Raw genomic sequence first — 18697 nt, forward strand, 5'->3', positions numbered from 1 at the left:
TGCCATGCTTGTAGCATTTAGGCAGCTTCTTCATTTATATCTGCACTACACACTGAAAGTAGATATGTCAAAAAAGTCTAACGTGTGTGTCACAGTTCTCTTCTTCCAGGTCAGATGTACACTGTAGATGTGCTGACACAGAGTGGACTTCGTCCTGAGGACCTGCCTTCCACCAGCCACTCTTCTGGACCCCTGCACCTCTGGACAAGTACGTATTATATTCATACACACACATACAGTGCATATATAAATTGAAATCCACCGTCTTTGAAAAAATCTATTTTCTATAAGTTCTAATCCTGTTTTCTTTCTATGTCAGAACCATTGCCTCCCCAGAACCTCTCACTATCCCACGTGAGCTCCAGCACTGCACGTGTCACATGGGACCGGCATCCAAGGAGCATCCCTGATGGCTTTGTGGTGAATGTGACACATGGCCTAACCACTCGGAGCCGCTATCTGCCTGATGGAACTCTGAGCATGTACACCATACGAGAATTGAGCCCGGGGCAGCACTATCGGCTTGCCCTGACTGCTGTGCGCAACACAGGCCACGAGCAGATCCACAGTGTGGCCCAGCACTTAGCCTTCACTACACGTGAGTCACAAGAATCAGCTGCTCTTTATGTTCCAGCTGTACAATCTGTACAGACATTGACATACTTTGTGACATACTTATGAAATACAGAAGTTGGTGAGACAGCCACTGTCGGACCATTAAGCAAGGCTTTCAAATCCTCATATATTTGCTTGGATTGGATTCTTCCTAATATATAAGTAGTTTTGAGAAATGCTTTGGCCAAATTAATAAATGTAAACGTACCCTCATTCAGTACCTCTGGAGGAGCCGCAGAAGAAAGCTGAGAGAGCTCAGGGAGGTCGGGACACGTCTAGCAGGCGAACTCAGACTCGCACTAAACTACAACATCAAGGCTCTGATAAAGACAGGGAACATTCTGAAGAACTGCCCAGGTAGGTATATGTTGGGAAGATAAAAGACATTTTCCATAATCTTTCCATAATCTAGATGCCATGTTTTTATTAGTGCAAGCATTTTCAGTTGGTGCCATCAAATGACGTTTTTCTTTCTGGTCTCGCACAGATACACAGAGCTGATAGATGGTCGGGGGAGGATAACAGCCAAATTCACCAACTCACAGCGCAAAGTCATTCGCCATCGCACAAGTCAGTTATGATTTTAAAAAGACTAGGATTTGCATTTACATGAATTTGCTGCATGATGTTGTTAGTCTGAATGTCTAACCCTAGTCTGAATAACACAACTCTCAGGACCTCAAGTCTTGATTCCATTCACACACAATGACACACTCATTTACACCTAGGGACCATTTTAGAGTAGCCAATTGACCTGCCAGCTTCTTTTTGGGAGGTAGGCGGAAACCAAAGAATCTGAGGGAAACCCACACAGATAGTAAACTGAGCTCAGGCTCAAACATGGGATCTTGGAGCTTTGAGGTGTCAACATTACCCACTGCACCACTGTACCACCTTCTATTATATTTTGTTTAATGGAAATCATTAGCTATGATTGGTATCACAACACAAACAGTTGCACTATGGACAAACAAAAACTCTTGCACTCTTGCGCTATGAGACAATTTTTTGCACACTACACTCCTCTAAAAGCTGCTAAGCATTCCTCCAAAAGCTGCTAAACATATTTTGTTTGTAATGTATGTGACGAATAAAGAACCTTGAACTTTGAACCTATCGCATGTCGGTTTCTCCCTTCCAGATTGATGTCTGTCAAGCTTTAGAGTGAGACAGAGCTACACAGTAGATACTGGCAATAACTAAATTGGGTGCAAATAGTGTACACTGTTTTTACCTGTGTGTGTGTTTGTGTGTGTGTTTGTGTGTGATGCACTGCGATGAACTGGCCTCCCATTCAGGGTCCATTCCCACCTCAAGGCCAGTGTTTCTGGGATAGGCTCCTGATCCTCCGTGAAAATGTTTACTGAAGATGAATGAATGAAATAATATAATAATAATAAAAATAATAAATGACCTGGAACTCATTTGCACTGTAATTTCATACAGAACCTGAACCTCCAATCAAATTAGAGAGAATGGAGGAAACAACCAACAAAATCAGTCTGGCTCTGGAGATCCCTGAAGAAGTGACAAAGAGGAAAAGTGGTGGGTGTTCTTTTCAATGAACCATAAATATTATCTTAAGAAACAGCAGCTCTCTTCAGATTCTGCTTTGGGTCTGTAAGTGATATTATAACCCTCTAATTGCTGCCAGCTGAGGCAGAATCTCACAAAGTGTCAAGGTGAAGCTGCGTGACACATACAATTACAGTCATGTGATAATAACAAGATAGTATATGCTTAAATTTTACTTTCTAATAAATATCATTTATTCTTTTAGGCCTATTATTTTATTGTATTGTATCATGTTTTTTTGGAATGTGCCATTGAATTAAGAGACACAGAGGCAGCAGAGAGATACAACAATGTATTGTGTGTAAAATGTTTTTTTGTGTGTGTGTGTGTTGCAGAGTCTCAGCGTGACTGCAGAACTCAGCCGTGTCAGAATGGAGGGACTTGCATACAGAGTGAAGACACTTTCAGCTGTGAATGTCCAACGAGCTTTAAGGGCAGACAGTGTGAACTGTGTAAGTCCAACCAGCAAGTCACACTTTATCACACCCTCTCTTTCTCTGAGTCAAGAAACACTCAAGACACATTCAGATCCATGCCAGATGTTTTCCAAGTGAGGGGTGGCTAGCTCACCTGTTCCCACACTAGTGCACTTTGTTATCTAGTTTGGCTATCACATTCCTCATTCAGGTGTTTTGCATTGAGTGAGAACATGTTTCTGAAATAACGTCAGTGAATTGTTTCCTCACATTATTGCTTGATTAACCTCTGTGTGTGCCTCTCTTTCTCTCTATCTCTCTCTCTCTCTCTCTCTCTCTCACACACACACACACACACACACACACACACATTTGCCTGTAGATTGTCAACGAGTAAAACATCCGTGTACCCGCCTCTACTCTGAAACAAAGAGCGTGCCTGTATGGGAGGATGGAGTCTGCCATTATCTGTAAGGGATTTTTTTTTCTGTCTTGTGTAGGCCAGATTGTACATGCAGATAGAAAAAAGCGTGTTACACCAGAATGCAGTTGTATGTAAAAGTTTTGGTGCATGCTTGCTTCATTTGCTGCATTTGTTACATGTAGACAGATCCAAAATACCTAGTGTTCATGCAAGACCTAGAATATTTAAGAACTAGAATCATTTTGAGGAAAAATTCCTATAGCAAGAATTCCTAAGCATGACACAGGAGGCACGGTGGCATAGGAGGGCCTCACAGCTCCAGAATCCTTGGTTTGATCTTTTGTGTGGGGTTTCACGTGTCCTCCCCGTGTCCATGTGGTTTTCCTCCTTCCACCTCCCAAGAACATGCTGGTAGATGAATAGGGTAAGCTAAAAATATGAGCCCCTAGATAAGTATGTATGTGTGTGTGCGCATGCCACATTCCCACAGCACACCCAGTGTTCCTGGGATAATTGTGTGAGTATGTGTGTGTGTGCATGGCATAATCCCACCATGGGTCCAGCTCCACCATGACTCTGACCAGGATAAAGCGGATACTAAAGATGGATACAAGAAACAGGATACAATCACACAAGATTTGAGAAACAAGAGATTATAATAAAGACAAACACTATACAATGAATAAACTAGGGTAACATTATACAAAACGACATGAAATAAAACAATCAAATTTAGGGTTTGCACGTAACAGTTTAAGTTTGTTTTTTGCACAGTTAGTGTTGCATTTTGCGTTGAGTGCAGTAAAGCAGGGTACAGCTGCTAATCCAGAACTATCTGTACCATGAATGAATATCAGTGTCCCATTGTATAACAGTCCCTGGGAAGGTATAAGAAATTCACTAGAGGCTGTGGAGTGGTGACGTGTCAGGGCCTGACCGAATATCTGTACTAAACACTAAAGAAAGAAATCAAAGACATTACATTTTATGATAAACTTGCCATGTTCCTTTCTAAAGCCCCCAAAAATATGCTTGCTGTGACACACTGTCATAGCAAAATATTATCTTTATTAGCTTGAGTTTTAGAAAAATAGTGGTTATCTTTAAGAAATGAAACATAACCAGGGTGCCTAAACTTTTGCATACAACTTCATATTCTGTCATATCTACTCTACTCTTGCTTTGAGTTTTTCTTTGATGTTTTTGTTGGATTTGTTGGTTTTCTGTTAATGTTTTTTTCTCTATTTTGCTTCACAGATATAAAAGAACATATAAAGTACAACAGGACATTTGTTTTAGAGAGATCTGTGAACCTGTGCTCAATAAGAAAAATCCCAGTAAGTGTCTTACAGACAAACTACCAGATTTGGACCTCATGATATTGTCTTGTGTAAGATTTTATGATTGAGGTCCAGGCAAGCTTAAAATGACTCGGACTGGATTAAATATAAAGGGGTGTGCCAGACATTCATTCCTGTAGGCCAACATGTCAATAGGATGATTTATAATTCTAATTTCTAACCAGAATACCTATATTTGTTACATTTCGTTAGCTACAGCCAAAACCAGCACACAATCAGAACTCTTTATTAAGCTGTTCAGGTTGCTTTTGACATGTCATTTTTCATGTTTCTTGTACCGGATTGAACCTGCATGTTTCAGACAGAACTTGGTTTATCTTTTGTTTGTCTGGGCAGGACAGATTTAAAGCCTACTGCACACAAACCAAATTTGACTAGAGAATTTCCAATGCAGAATTTCACATTTACATTATTATGTTTATATTTGGCAAATGCTTTTTACTAAGTTGCCAAAGTAACATAAGACTATTCTTAAACATTGTCCCATTTTATGCTAGAGACTCCAAAGCACTTCTGTAGGTCACTCTGGATAAGGATATCTGCTAAATGCTATACATGTAAATGTAAATAACTTACAATGAGGCAGAATGGTGATACGAGGGCTACGGAGTTACCATTTCCACCAGTAAAACGGAAGCATCAGCAAAGTTTTCAGATAGGAAAAAATGATGGGACAGTAGTGAGGGCCAAAAGTAACACAAATTTTAGAGCATGTGGTAATACCCAGGAGTCTTACACACACTAGTTACAAATCCACCGAAGTACAGACAAAATCTTGATAAATAGTAATTCAATACCAATATTTCAGTAGAATAAGCAGCAGCAAAGAACTTGGGTTTACCTTAAAGGTAACTGAATGCCAAATACAGACACACACATGCAGACTCAGGGAGATGTCAACGTTCTGTTTCACTCTGAGTATTCAGTTTGTTTTTGAAGGAAATCTTTATCGCGACTGCACCTGATGCTTGTCAAACCACGAGTGAGAATAGTCTGGTTTGAGACTTTGTGTCATGATGTGGCGGTATCACCAGGCACTGTTCACTCACAAACTGCAGAGATTTAGAGTCAGTGTAAGCCCTGATGAATTTAGATTTCGTGTCATGATCATATTACATTACTCTGTAGGCTAGTAACAAGGACTTGAACTTGATAAAAGCAACTACAGGGTGTAAGTAAAATGAGATGAATAGGGGAGTTAGTGAATAGTGGATACATTTTGGTTTATTGCAAACCAGGAAAGGAACTAAATTATCTGCAAAGGTGTACCAGCACACACAGAATTGCAGTAGTCAGGCCATGAAATGACAAGTGCCTGGATGGAGTGTTGTCTTGCATATTCCAACAGGTACAGTTTGACCATCCTGATATTTTGCAAAACCAAATTTGCAGTGTGATTTGTAAAGGCAAGCTTGTCATAAATTTTTACCTCAATATTCCGGGCAGAGCTTGATGGTAAACTGAAAGTGAGGTGACAATAAGAAGCTCTGTCCTCAGTAGGATGAAATGGCAAATTAAGGTTGAAATGCCTGAGCTTCATGAAAACTATGGGATTGGCTGCAATGGGACTGTGTACAATGAAAAGAAGATTCTTGGGGGAAGTCAGTGGTTACCTGATACAGATTAGACCTTTGTTTCTCAATTTCACACCGTAGGACACGGTATGACCATACTGAGAAGTAGGATTCGAACCGCCTGGGTGTAGTTCCCATGATGCCAAGTCTGGAAAGAGGAGGACTTGGTGCTTCACTATACCAAATGTTGTAGCTGGATCCACCGGTGTAAGAGCCAAGGGCTTGTCAGTTTTTTGCTGCTCAAAATCTGTCTCAACAGTCAACAAGGAAATCTGGACTGGACTTGGATCCAGCAGGACATGTTTAAATGTTTTCAACAGAACTGGAAGAAGGGAGACTGATCTGTAGTTATTTACTTAGGATAGGGTGAGTTATGGCTTTTTTAAGCTGTAAAATCACTAAAGTCTATGGGGAAATTCCCCCTCAGGATTGTTGATGATGTCAGTGTGTGCACTGGATGTGAGGGGATGGGGACAGGGGACTGGCAAGGAGGAGCTTGCAGATGTCAGTTTGGTAAGAGGGGAAACTAAAGTGTGGAGGGGGATACTGGAGAGGTAGGGAAAACTGTGTGTAGATAGACGTCACATTTGCTTCAGGGAAGGTGCCATAGAGCAGTCAGGAAATTCAAGTCCTACCTCTGAGCACCTTTGCACCTTGAAACTCCTTAATTAGCATTTATTCACTGGTTGCAGTTCTGTTAGTATAACCTAAATTAATCGGAGTGCATTCAGTCACTGTAGACAACAGTACACAGGCTCTGTAAGTATATTCATTTCCTGCTTAAGTTGAATTCTAGACTTCTTTGTGGTTTAGTGTTTTGCTGTCATTACTCTTGTTCCTTTAATATTAGTTTAGCTCTATTCCTAAAAGCAGAGGGAGCAGTCTAGGATTTATCCGAATTAGAATCTAGTTTCTGGCTATCTTCCATAGCTGGGCAGTTGCAGGGCAAACTATTCCCCGGTACCTTGAAACGGCTCAACTGGTAATTACAACTATCCTAGCTAGTGGTTACTCAAACATGTTATTTGTGGAGTATTTCTGTGAGTAAATTCTGTAATGGCAGCCTCTCTTCCATTAGCGTCTCTGCATGAAGGCTTGGTTAATCAAAGACAAGGGAGTCTACCTGTGCGATAAGACTTGGTTGCAAAAAGATGAGAGAGTCTACCTGTAAGAGAAGAATCTGTTTTACAAAGATGAGGCAAACTACCTGCAGAAGACTCAGTTGCACAAAGACAAGGGGGTCTACCTGTAAGAGTTTACTGAGAAAGAACGGCACGTTACTCTGTTGGTTTGTCTGATTTTTCAGACTTGCTTGAACAACTTAAATTCCGTATCTGTTAATCATGTGCTTATGGAGGATTTTCATTCTCACTTCTCCTCATTACAGACTGCTCTACACACAAATGTGACATCCCCCATCTTATCTGCAGATCTTACCCAACCAGATCTGCAACTGTGGAGACCCTTCTTACTGGAGATCTTTGGTAGTTCCAGTCAGCTGTGCACAAATCTGACTTTATCACAGCCTATATTGCTAGTCTTTCCTTTCACCTCTTGGCACTCACAGAGACTTGCATCCACCCAGAGAATGTGTTGCACTCCCTACAGCTTTTTCTTTCTCTCATACTTCTGGGGCTTCTGTCATAGTAGTGTGACAGTTTAGCTTATCACCTCTTCCTGGACATACCATCCTTCTTGTCTTCCTGAACTTCAGATCTTTGATTTGAATTTCATACTGTTACTTCTTGTAAATTTCATATCATAGTGGTCTATTGTCTTCCAGGTCCTTCTGGCAACTTTATAGATGAGCTTGATTCTCATCTCTCTTCAAGGAATGGCACCCCTCTGGTCCTGCTTGAGACTATACTTTCCAAATCAGCAGCACCATGTCCATGGTTATCCACCATCTCTGATCCTTTGGTCTGAACCACTTGCAGTCAACACCAAAGCAGGCAACATCGAGGAACCTCTCTCTAAATCCTCTTCACGTGTTTTTCAGATATTTCAGCTGACGCCACTGCTGAGAGGAAATGGAGTAAATCCAACTTGTCACACAAGTATTGGGAAATGCTTCTCTCCTTTTCCTTTTCTGTTGCCACCACCAAAACTGCCTTCTTTCACTCTAAAGTCCACGCATGTATTTCTGATTAACATAAATTCTTCCCTACCTTCTTTCTTTCTACAGACCACTATACTGCTGGCGACTTCATGAGGAACATCTTGCAAAATGTCACTCACATTCAGGCATCCTTCAGTCTTTCAGCAGTGGTAGAATGCAGAATGTTTGCCCAAGTTATCACACCTTCAAGCTGCTCACTGAAGAACCACAAATCATTTGACAACCTATACCCTTGCCCCAATACCATCCACACTTCTCCAGACAACGTGCAGCAACCTCACACTGTATGAGACCACTATGATCAATATCTCAATCAATCAATAAACAGGGGCTTTGTTTCCTTCCGCCTTCCAGTCTGCTTATGTCACACTTCTGCTTAGGAAACCCATATTTGGCACTACTAATGTTAACTACAGACCTGTTTCCTTCCATCCATGCCTATTTAAGACCCTGAATAGTGATGTGCTCTCACAGCTGTTTTCATATTTTCAACTGAATGACCTCCTGGAGGCCAGCCAGTCTGATTACAAGGCCGATTTACGGAAACTGCCCTCTTTGCAGTCACCAAGGTTTTACACAAAACCACAAAGAACTCTTTGTCTTCTGTCCTCACCAACACTGACCTGTCTGCTGTCTTTGACACTGTGATTAATCAGATCCTCATCATCTGACCTGTAATACCTACGGAAGCAATCCTAGGTACCGTTTCATCACCTCACAGCCTTATTACGAGAGTGCCTCAGGGGTCAGTACTTAGTCCATTCTTTGTGCCCCTGTATACTAAATCATTGGGCTCAGTTATCATGCCTTGTTGCTTCTCCTAACATTGCTATGCTGATGACACTCAACTTTATACTCTTTTCCCTCCATCCACCTCCTAAGTCTCTCAGAAGATATCAGACAGCCTTTACAACATCTCTTACTGGATGATGTCTCAACCTCAACCTTGACAACAGTGACCTGGTTTACATACCAGTGAAGAAGCTTCTGCTGAGCTGGTCAATCACCATCGACACCCTCACAGTCTATCCAGGACACAGGGCTAAGAATCTATGGTTCTTGACTAAGCTCTCACTTAACAAAACTACTAGCTCGTCTGACAACTCTTATTAACAGCTTTCTCTGTGGATCCAGTGAGAGCAATAGGAATAGAAGAATTTGCAATATCTCACCTTAAAAGCTGACAAAGATACAATATTCCCTTTGCTGTAATACTAAATCTCTGATTAAAATTTTTTTTAAGAATTTGTAAGAGCTTGTAAAAATTTGAATAATGATAAGGTAAAAATGTTAAGAGTTAACCAAGGAATGTAATAGCATTTGTTATGACTTCATTTGTATAAAAGGCAATGAAGTCATACTTTGACTCTTCACTGATTTTTGAACTTCTGAATTTTAGTGAAAACCTGTTCAAAATTGTGATATGCACATTATAAGATTCCTTATCATTTAGACAATTTAGGTAAAATGTACTCTTGTAAACAGCAATAACATTTTTTCTTTATTCTTTTTTTTTTTTTATCAGACCGCAGAACGCAAAGGCAGCAATAAAGGTGACTGCACTTTTCTTTTGATTTGGTTGTCATGCAACTTACCGTGTCTGATGCTTATCTTAAACAGAGATGTGACTGCTGAATAATGCTTAATGCTTAATATTATTTTTCCTGTTTTATTTCAGGAAGCTGTAGTAACTTGGTGAAGCACAAACCCCTCTTCATACAAAACGCGACAGTTTTATGGACAAGTTTTTTCCACCTCTCATTCTGTAGATTACCATGTATCATACATTCTGGCAGTTACCCTGCATCAATAGCATACCTCAACTGGAATGGATTTGTAATGTTGACACTAAGTGGCTACGTAGTCCCTCAGGGAATTTTTCTTTAAACGCTGACCCCATTGCATCTCCCTTCAGCAACTACATCTTATACAGCCTTAGAACTGGTACTCTTCAAAATCTTTTTTCCTCGCTCACTCAACAAGAGCACAAACAATTAATGGAAGCATCTCACATGTCTCTGTGTTTGTATAAATCCAGCTTCTCTGCTAGCTATCCTGTAAATAGTGTTTATAGGTGTGTTTTGTAGGTGAATATTTTAATAATAAAATTATTAAAATTGCTTGTTGTCATTTTTTTTTTATCTTTGGCTGGTGTCTCCTCAAAAGAAAGCCTTTAAATGATAAAGAAATTGATGTTTCTAGGAAATTAAAACAATGAAATGCCCACTTGCAGTGTAATCAGACTTTATCTGTGCAGATCAGCCTAGATTTCCCTGGAATGAAGGCATAGCTGGAGAACAGAATGTGAGAGTAAAGGCTTTGAGCTATGGAAGTTTGCACTTCAATAACTTTGCAAGGGTGCTCTATATTAGCTAACACTGCATTTAAATGCTAAATTTATGATTTAGAAAAAAATTTCAAGTTATTGCAAATTTTAAAACTTGTCCATCATGATATGGGGGCACTCTAATCTCAAACAACACAATTCAAGTAGCTAATTAAAGGACTGTGTCTGGCTTCATTTTACCACAAGGTGGCTCTGTTCTGTATGCACTGGACTGTGAAAGGTGTAAATTCAGTGTTATTTCCATTTCTATCAGTCTGTCTTCAGATTTTCTTAATGTATTCAGGCTGATGGACATGAGAGAAGTTTACTTTTTGCACAGCATATTGTAGCTAACCACATTTGAAAATAACAGGGATGAGTGAGCAGGGGTGTAGCAAAATACTGATCCACAGGACAAAATACTAATCCACAGAAAATATGACTACCCCTAGCTGTGTAGGGACTTAATAGGATCCCCATCAAACATAATAGGCACACACCTAATCAACATTTGTTTGTCATCTAGCAAGCTATAATAAAGTCATAGTTAACACATTAGGCTGTCTTGTCTTATTGCTGTGGTAGGTAGGACCAGGGAATATTTCGCTTCTGTCTTAACTAGCTAAACTTGCTCCTTCCTGTGTGACACTGACAATTCTCACCATTGCACAATGATGAAATGAGCTTTCAGATTTCCCGGAGATGTTGTAGTGGGCATTCCATTATTAAAGTTAATTAATCAATTATTTATTTATTTAATTGGTAATAATAATAATAATAATAAGAAGAAGAAGAAGAAGAAGAAGAAGAAGAGGACGTAGAAGAAAATGTCTGCCTGGGGGCCAGAGGAGTGCCCATGCTTCATTGCTTCATGCCAGGGTGGGACTGGCTACTCTGGGGCATTCATAACTGTCAGAGGAAGGTCCTCACAAGGATAACAAGATAAACGTGTATATATATATATATATATATATATATATATATATATATATATATATATATATATATATATATATATATATATATGTGTGTGTATATGTGTGTGTGCGCGCGCGCGTGTGTGTGTGTGTGTGTGTGTGTGTGTGCGCGCGTGTGTGGCCATAAGCGCGTAACGTGCGGCAGGCCATGCGTGCGCGCACTCCGTATCCAGCCTTCTGCTGTGCACGCGCGCGTTCCTTTCTCCGGCCCCGCCCCCTTTCTCCCGTGAAAACTGAGATTATAGTTTGGGGGTGGTGGTGTTGGTAGGACCATGAAAGGAAAGACCGGTTGAGACTTTAAGGGTTATTTTCGTGGTTTGAAATAATTGTTTTCTGTCTAAATGTAGGCATATATTTTGTGGAAAAGAAGTGAGAACACAGTAAAAAGGTGTCGCGCATCCGTCCATTTGTGTAAACCGACCGTGAGCACCGAGTGAGACTTGAACAAAGTTAGCTAGCTAGCTCGCGTTGTTAGCGTTGCGCTTAGCTCGGTCAGGACCAACCGGAGACCGAGTACAAAACCAAGCGGGAGTGTTTATTAGCGTCGTTATCAGCACCGACTATAGTAATGTTGCCCTCAGGAGGTCACACAAGTTTTGGATGAGGGTAAAGACCGACGGTTTGCTACAGCAGATTGAGGGAAGAGTGAAGGTGCGATGCTGGGGCAGAAGGAGGCGGCGCGGGGCTCCGGGGGTCGCCGGTCGGGGTGCAGCGCTCGGCCGCTTCCAGCCCTCAGGACACTCGGGGGCTGCGTGTTGCTCCTGCTGCTCCAGGCGGCCCTGTGCCTTGCCAGACCCGGCGGAATAATCAGCACCAGTAATAATTACAATCACCCGAGTGTCAACGTTTACATGAGTGAAGATGAGGTGAAGAAACTTCTGGGTGAGTGTGTGTTTGGTTCCTCTCAGTCCGTTTTGGCTGTGTGCTTATTAGCTGGTTAGGGTGAAGCAGACTGGATGTGGAAGCACATTAAACTGTTAGCTTGCAAACTAATGTAATACCTTGACAAGAGGACGCACGAGTGAAGTTCATCAGTTTGTATCAACATTTTTGTTTTCCAGATATTTGTTTTAAAGTGTTTCAGTTTGATTTCAATAGACGTGGTAGTCAGCAATACATCCATAAACGAGCGCTCTTGCGCATGCTCGCGAGCAGGCCAGATCCCAAACGGCTCCCGGTTGGACATGGAGTGCACTACTGTAGAAACCTTTTTGTACTTTATATAGTGTGGTTATGTAGGGAGCTAGGAGGCATTTGGGATTCAGCCGCAGCTGCTCTGCTGTTCTCCAAAACTTGCAGCCGAAGTTGCGTGTCACATGCTGGACACTGTGTGAGACGTGTTTTCAGCTATTGTGCCTTTGTTTTTTAGTTTATGTAGTTCTTCTTATAATTATAATAGTAATAATAATGGTCAAGAAAAACACAAATCTACATTTAACTCCTGCTGGATTCAGTATGCTTCAAATTAAGAGCAGCTGTCCGTATTCTGTAGTGCTCTGGGTTTGTCCTGATCCACCTCTGCTAAATGTGTGAGCAGAGTCTGGCTCAGTTCAAAACATCTGTGCACACACAAGTCTGAAAGCCTTGGGTTATAAAATCAGTACCTAAGGAGGTGTTTGCAGCGTTCACTGAGGAAAGGAGGGAGTTGATGGTTTTTGTTTGTTTGGTAACCAGGAAATACATTTTATCTGAAGATCAGGGCTGTTTATAACTCGTGCTGGCTGATGCATAGTAATCATACTGTTACTGTCATAATCAAACCATCAGAAATCCTCAGTTCGCTTGTATAAACACCAGAGACTCTAGTGATAGCAAATCTGACTGACTCTATTCCCAGCTTTGTTTATTTAATTTAGGTTTTTTTAATTACGATATATTCTTTATAAATGATACAAGCTAAAGGAAGTTTGATTTGTGTCATGGATGCTTAGGATGTTTCATGTTGCATGTTGTGTATATATAGCGTGATTGTTCATATTGCCCAGCCTTTCTTCTGACACTAATGGGAAACATATGAAAAAAGGACAGGACGAACATTGTGCTGGCGTGAGAGAAATTATCCTGTGCTGTGTGACTCAGGTCATGCTGCACTCATGTGGTCGCTGTTTAGATTGTTTAGGACATTTTAAAGAACTTAGTGAGCCTGTCTGACTTATAAACCAAAATCTTCTTTAGTTCAACAGCTATATCATGGGTTTGTTAAAGACAGAAGACTCGTGTTGTCTGCTAATGTTCACAGCAAGGCCAAGGTAACTTCTTGTAGAAGTGTGAATTGTTTAATGATTGTTAATTGCTGGGCGTTGGAGCTTTTGTCTGTGAGCTATCATTACCATCACAAGTGTCACAGCAGACATGCTAATGAAAGGCTTGTAGTACTGCAGTAGCAGTGTCTTCCAGGAAAAAAGGAAATGGGGAGTAGCTCACACTGGAAGAATCTAGCCTGAAATGTTTTCCTCTGATTAAAATCAAGGGTATGTCCCAAATGCAAGTAGTTTTGTCTAGTGTTTTTACTGGAGCCTTGACTTTTTTAACATTTGTTCTGACTTCTTAATAGTCCTCATACAGTATCGTCTCAGTGGCTCGTGGCTTCACAGCTGCACTCTGACTGTTGACTGTGAACAGAGTTTTTCAGATGTGACATTTAAAAGATTGTGATGTCTAATGAGCCATTATTTCTGTTATTATTTCCATATTAACCTCACCAAGTTATACCGTAACTTGGATATAAAGTTAAAAAAAAGCAAGGAGGTGAGACTATCACAACGTGATATTCAGTTGCATCCAAGATTTTTATTTTTTTTTGTAATGAAGTTCTTAGTTCACTTTTTAGTTTAAATTCTTTCATTGACATGTTGGTTTATTTTCACTTATACACACCCACAATGCCATTTGACTACCAGTTGACAGTGGCATCAGTGAGCACTCACTTCATCTCATCACCTAAAGAGAGTGATGCAGCAGCGCTTTAGTCATTTAGATTCAAGATTCAAGATTTTTATTTGTCACAAAGACTATTATTTACAGTTTATAACTTGCTGTGAAATGGAAATGCTCCCGCTCCCTCACCTCCTCATCTGTACACTCTGCTCAAACAGATCAGCTTCCAAAGCTTTAATTTTCATGCCAGCGTCACCATCAGTGCTATCAAGCTGGTCAACCCGTAGATTGCTACCTAGCTGAGCCGAGTCTCTGCTGTGAGCTCAACTGTGCTTTATAGCTTCATCGTGATATTGAACTTTGAGTCCAGTGCTTGCTGTCTTCACTACTTTTACACCGTTATTGTCATTAGTATGAAATTGTTCATTGCTCGATGAAAGAGAAAAGAAGCTCAAGCTCTCATTTTAAGGAACTAACAGCAAAACCTGATCATTTTATCATTTTTGTTTGAGAGGGTTTATTTTTTTATTTTTTTTTCCCTCCTATTAAACACCATTGCAACAGCACTAACAATATCCCCCCGTGACTTTGGTACAGCACAGAGAAATGATGGAAAGACTGCACCAACCAACAAATTAGGACTGCAGTCACAAATTACATCATCAGTATCTCAATACAAACATGTTCAATGTGTTTCAACGTGGAGCATGCCTTTAAGAATCCGTCACAGTTTATCCTCCAAGTATTAGCGTTTTAGATGACACATCAGCTGGTGTTTAGAGGTTTCATGTCTTGGTTCTGTTTTGAAAAACAGAATAGAATGCAGGTTATATTTTTTGTTGTATTTACTGCAATTGTCAGGCTGTGTCCATGTGCTCAGCATTTCTGTGTCTCATCAGTGCTGATTGATGAGGACCGTGGAGGGCCTTTACACTCTTTGATGCTTATAATCTGATTATAAATATCAGCATGTAGCCTGTAGTGTTCTGTTGTGTGCTGTGTCAGTCTGTCTTGTGAGTGAGCATGCTGGAATGCTGTACTTAAAAGGGGGGGAAAAACAGGAATAAGTTTTTACCTACAACACTGCATTGCCAAGCACATTGCCTTGCCCTTTGTCTGTTTCCGGTCTTCCTTGTTTGTTCCTCTGTTGCTGATTCAAGATCACATTCTTGTGTATCCTGCTTGCATGTTAGTAGTGCCTGGTGGGTTTGCAGTCAGACCATTTGATAGCTTTTGGCAAAACAAGTTATACCTTGTATTTTCATATTTTAGTCTGGGTTTGTGGGTTGATTGAGGATGGAGGAATTTTGGGCCTAATAGCTTATCAAAACCAACCATGCTGAAAATATTGTCTCCTCATAAGTCTGCATAGTAGTGGCTAGATAAATCGTCATGTTTATTTCTGTCAATATTGAAGTAGCATTTATTTATGCCAGTTAAATCAGGCAGTTTTAAAACACAGTAATTTTATATCAGAATTTGAAATCCACTAAAACATTTTTTAAAATTGTACATTATAAGCTTAGATTATTTCAGTGCATGAAAAGTGTGCTGCTTGGGTACACTGGATATATATTTTAAATGTTAAATCTGACCAAAGTTACGGGAGGTGGTTATTTAAGTGGATCGGTCATTTTTCACAACAAACAGAACGGAAATTATGTGTCTGTCCATCACTTGGGTTGAGGCAAATAAACTACTCGCTGCTGAATCGCAATGGTCTTTTTTTTAATTTGTACTACGTATATAGTTATATAATACTATGTAGTAAGCATATAAAGTGAACATGAAGCCATTTTGAATTCAGCTGTGATGTAAAGTTTATGTCAAGCACAAACATGTGTGAAGTTGAAAATGACAGATTTTAATGTGGATCCTGCATTACCTGTTAAATGTAAAAATTTAGCCAAATGTCGGTGGATAAATAAATAAAACCATATCTGAAAAGATAACAGTTTATTTTCTTGTTGTTGTGAAATAATCACAAGTATTTATATGGCAATCATCAGCCAATTGTTGCAGACCTATTTAAATAAAAATATCACAGTATGCAGTAGTGGCATACGTCTAACCTGACTTGTCTATGGGTCTTTAGATTCGCTCGTGTAGATGAATGAAACTGCTGTCGTCTGCAGTCTCAGCGTGTGGGGTAAACAGAAATGGGGATGCTATCAGAATACGCTGTGATTGGTTGGTCTGATAAAACGTGAACAGAAAGCTTGTGGTTTAATGAACCAGAGTCAATAAAAACGACTGTCTGACCTTATCTAGTTATCTAAGCAGCATCACTGGTGATTGTTTAATTTCTTGATTTCTTGAAGTCGGGATTATGTACACCCTAACGATTGCTCGAGTTATTTTGCAGAGTCTAACAGGAGATGATAAATGCTGTTTTTGGTCAGTTGTGATGATTTTTTTTTTTAAGCAAAGAGGCTTCTTTCTACTTTATACCAAGGATTCAGAGACTGATGGTCTCTGCTTTGTCATTTTGCCAGAAGTGGACTAAGAGTCTTTGTTTGCACAGTAGTTTTAGAGCAAAAAAAAACCCTTCAGCCAGGATCACAGTGCACTTATCTGTGAGACGCTGACAGGCCCAATAATAGCTTCTTACTGCCCGAGAGAATCAGGTGCCTGTTGTGCGGGGCAGGAATCTCATTGCCACTGATGTGGTTTAAAGAGCCTGTAGTGTGACTCATGGGGATCATATTCTGCCTGTTGGAAGTTTTTACATTATAATTAAGAAGCTGTATGTATTCTGCTGCCAGCATGACAATCTGATTATTGTTTGGACTGTTGACTTCTCCAAGTTTGACGTTGACCTGGGCTTCACTTTTGCAAAAGCTGTGTCAATAAGTGTTTCCAAAAACTGGAAAGCTACCTCTTCTCGCTCTTTCTCCCAACCCCTCCACCCCACATGACTCCCTGTTATTTCCTCTCTGTCCCTCTTCTGGGTCTGTAATTCCTTTCACAGATCTTAATCTTGAGCCAGTTATTTTATTTATTTATTTATTTTTGTGGGCCTCTACTGCAGAGCAAATAGTTTCATCAGTGTTATCCCTTCTTAACAATACAGCAGGGTGGCTTCTGCAGATCTGATGCATGTACAGGGTACTTTGTTGAATTGTCTTGTAAACAGAGGGTGACTGCCAGGTGAGGAAATTTGTCATCTGATGCCTATATTTATTTTTTGTACATTTGGCATTGAGACTTCTCAAAACCACTGAGCTCAACTCAGCCTGACATGCAGTAAACATGCTGAAAATTTCATTTTCATAGAGACGGCACTGGTAGCAGTGTTTGGCGTTTGTTGAAATTGGTTGCTAAAACTCGTTTCCCCCTCGAAACCGCTTTCCAGAAATTGCTTCTGCTAACAAATTCCTGCTGAATGGCATGCAGTGGCTTACTGTGTCATAATGCTCATGGTGGACGTAAGAATAAGTGTGAGCCTTGTATTGTTTTTCCATTCGAGTTAGGAGCCTTGTCATGCTTTGCATAGTTTAGCTAAACATCTAATGGATGAGTGCTTATTCAGTATGAAAGGGAAGAACACTGTCAGCATTTAGCAGAAATAATTTTCCAGAGTGACTTACAGAAGAGCTTTGGGGTCTCCATCAAAAACATATTCTTTGTGTTACTACTAATAGTTCAGGGTGTAAGAATAGTATCAAGCTTAAACAGTGTTAGAGAGGAGTGAGTATAGCAACAGTGAAGAAAAAAAAAACAAACAGTAAAAGTCAAGGGTTTTTAATTAGTGCTTTAATAAGTGTTTAGTGAAGAGGTGGGTTTTCGGTTTTCATTTGGACAAAGCCAGTGACTCAGCTGTTTGGACAGTCAGGGGAGGTTCATTCCACCTCCTGGATGCCAGGACAGAGACGAGTCACATACATGTCTTCCTTGTGTCTTATATTAAATTGAGCCACGTAGCTTGATAAGTGCTTTCAGGCTGGCGCGTCACTGTGCTTGGCGCAAAACACTGTGCCTAGTAGTTTTTCCTGTTCCAGCACACCTGATAGACTGGATTATTAAGTAATGAGGTCAACAACATGTGCACCAGAACGTCATATCCCTGCATTTGTACTCTTAACTAAACATCAAGCTTTGTTGGTTGCAACATACTTTTTCCATGTAAGGTTTCATTGCTTCCTGCATGACGTCACCGTCTCTGTCCGAGATGAGCTGAGGGAGAAAGCATAGACCTGGCCTGGCTTCCCCTGTTCGTTTACTCTTCTCTCCAGTCCAAACCTCAACATGACTCAAGAGTAAAATGTAAGCCATGTAAGCCTCGGCTGGTTACAGACTCAGTCTGCCCTCTCATGTCTGTGTTATTCTGGGGGTTGGTAGGTTCGCTTGGCTGACGATGGCACGTGAACACTGTGGTCAGGGGAGATGCCCTCAGTGAATTACGACAGAGGCCTGCCACTTGTGTTTCCTTT

The 18697-nt window shown here is 40.5% G+C and overlaps 2 protein-coding genes across 6 annotated transcripts in view; both read left to right on the plus strand.

The window, feature by feature from the left end:
- sned1 (sushi, nidogen and EGF-like domains 1) overlaps positions 1–10204 on the plus strand; it is a 42240-nt gene extending 32036 nt beyond the window's left edge. For 2 of the 3 annotated variants that reach the window (XM_026925815.3, XM_026925831.3), the window contains 10 exons: positions 96–208; positions 320–598; positions 834–972; positions 1103–1185; positions 2062–2160; positions 2526–2642; positions 2989–3076; positions 4288–4367; positions 9610–9637; positions 9763–10204. In XM_026925815.3, coding sequence (XP_026781616.2) covers positions 96–208; positions 320–598; positions 834–972; positions 1103–1185; positions 2062–2160; positions 2526–2642; positions 2989–3076; positions 4288–4367; positions 9610–9635 — 1024 coding nt within the window. In that variant the 3' untranslated portion in view covers positions 9636–9637; positions 9763–10204. Of the gene's footprint in view, positions 1–95; positions 209–319; positions 599–833; positions 973–1102; positions 1186–2061; positions 2161–2525; positions 2643–2988; positions 3077–4287; positions 4368–9609; positions 9638–9762 lie in introns of those variants that run through there. The other variant, XR_008301358.1, reaches the window with a different exon arrangement.
- A 1366-nt stretch (positions 10205–11570) lies between these two features.
- The window catches only part of ryk (receptor like tyrosine kinase), a 52637-nt gene continuing 45510 nt past the window's right edge, over positions 11571–18697 (plus strand). For 2 of the 3 annotated variants that reach the window (XM_026927427.3, XM_026927418.3), the window contains exon 1: positions 11571–12269. In XM_026927427.3, coding sequence (XP_026783228.1) covers positions 12044–12269 — 226 coding nt within the window. In that variant the 5' untranslated portion in view covers positions 11571–12043. The remainder of the gene's footprint in view (positions 12270–18697) is intronic. The other variant, XM_026927409.3, reaches the window with a different exon arrangement.

Source organism: Pangasianodon hypophthalmus, chromosome 2 (genome assembly GCF_027358585.1).
Source record: "Pangasianodon hypophthalmus isolate fPanHyp1 chromosome 2, fPanHyp1.pri, whole genome shotgun sequence".
NCBI lineage: Eukaryota > Metazoa > Chordata > Actinopteri > Siluriformes > Pangasiidae > Pangasianodon > Pangasianodon hypophthalmus.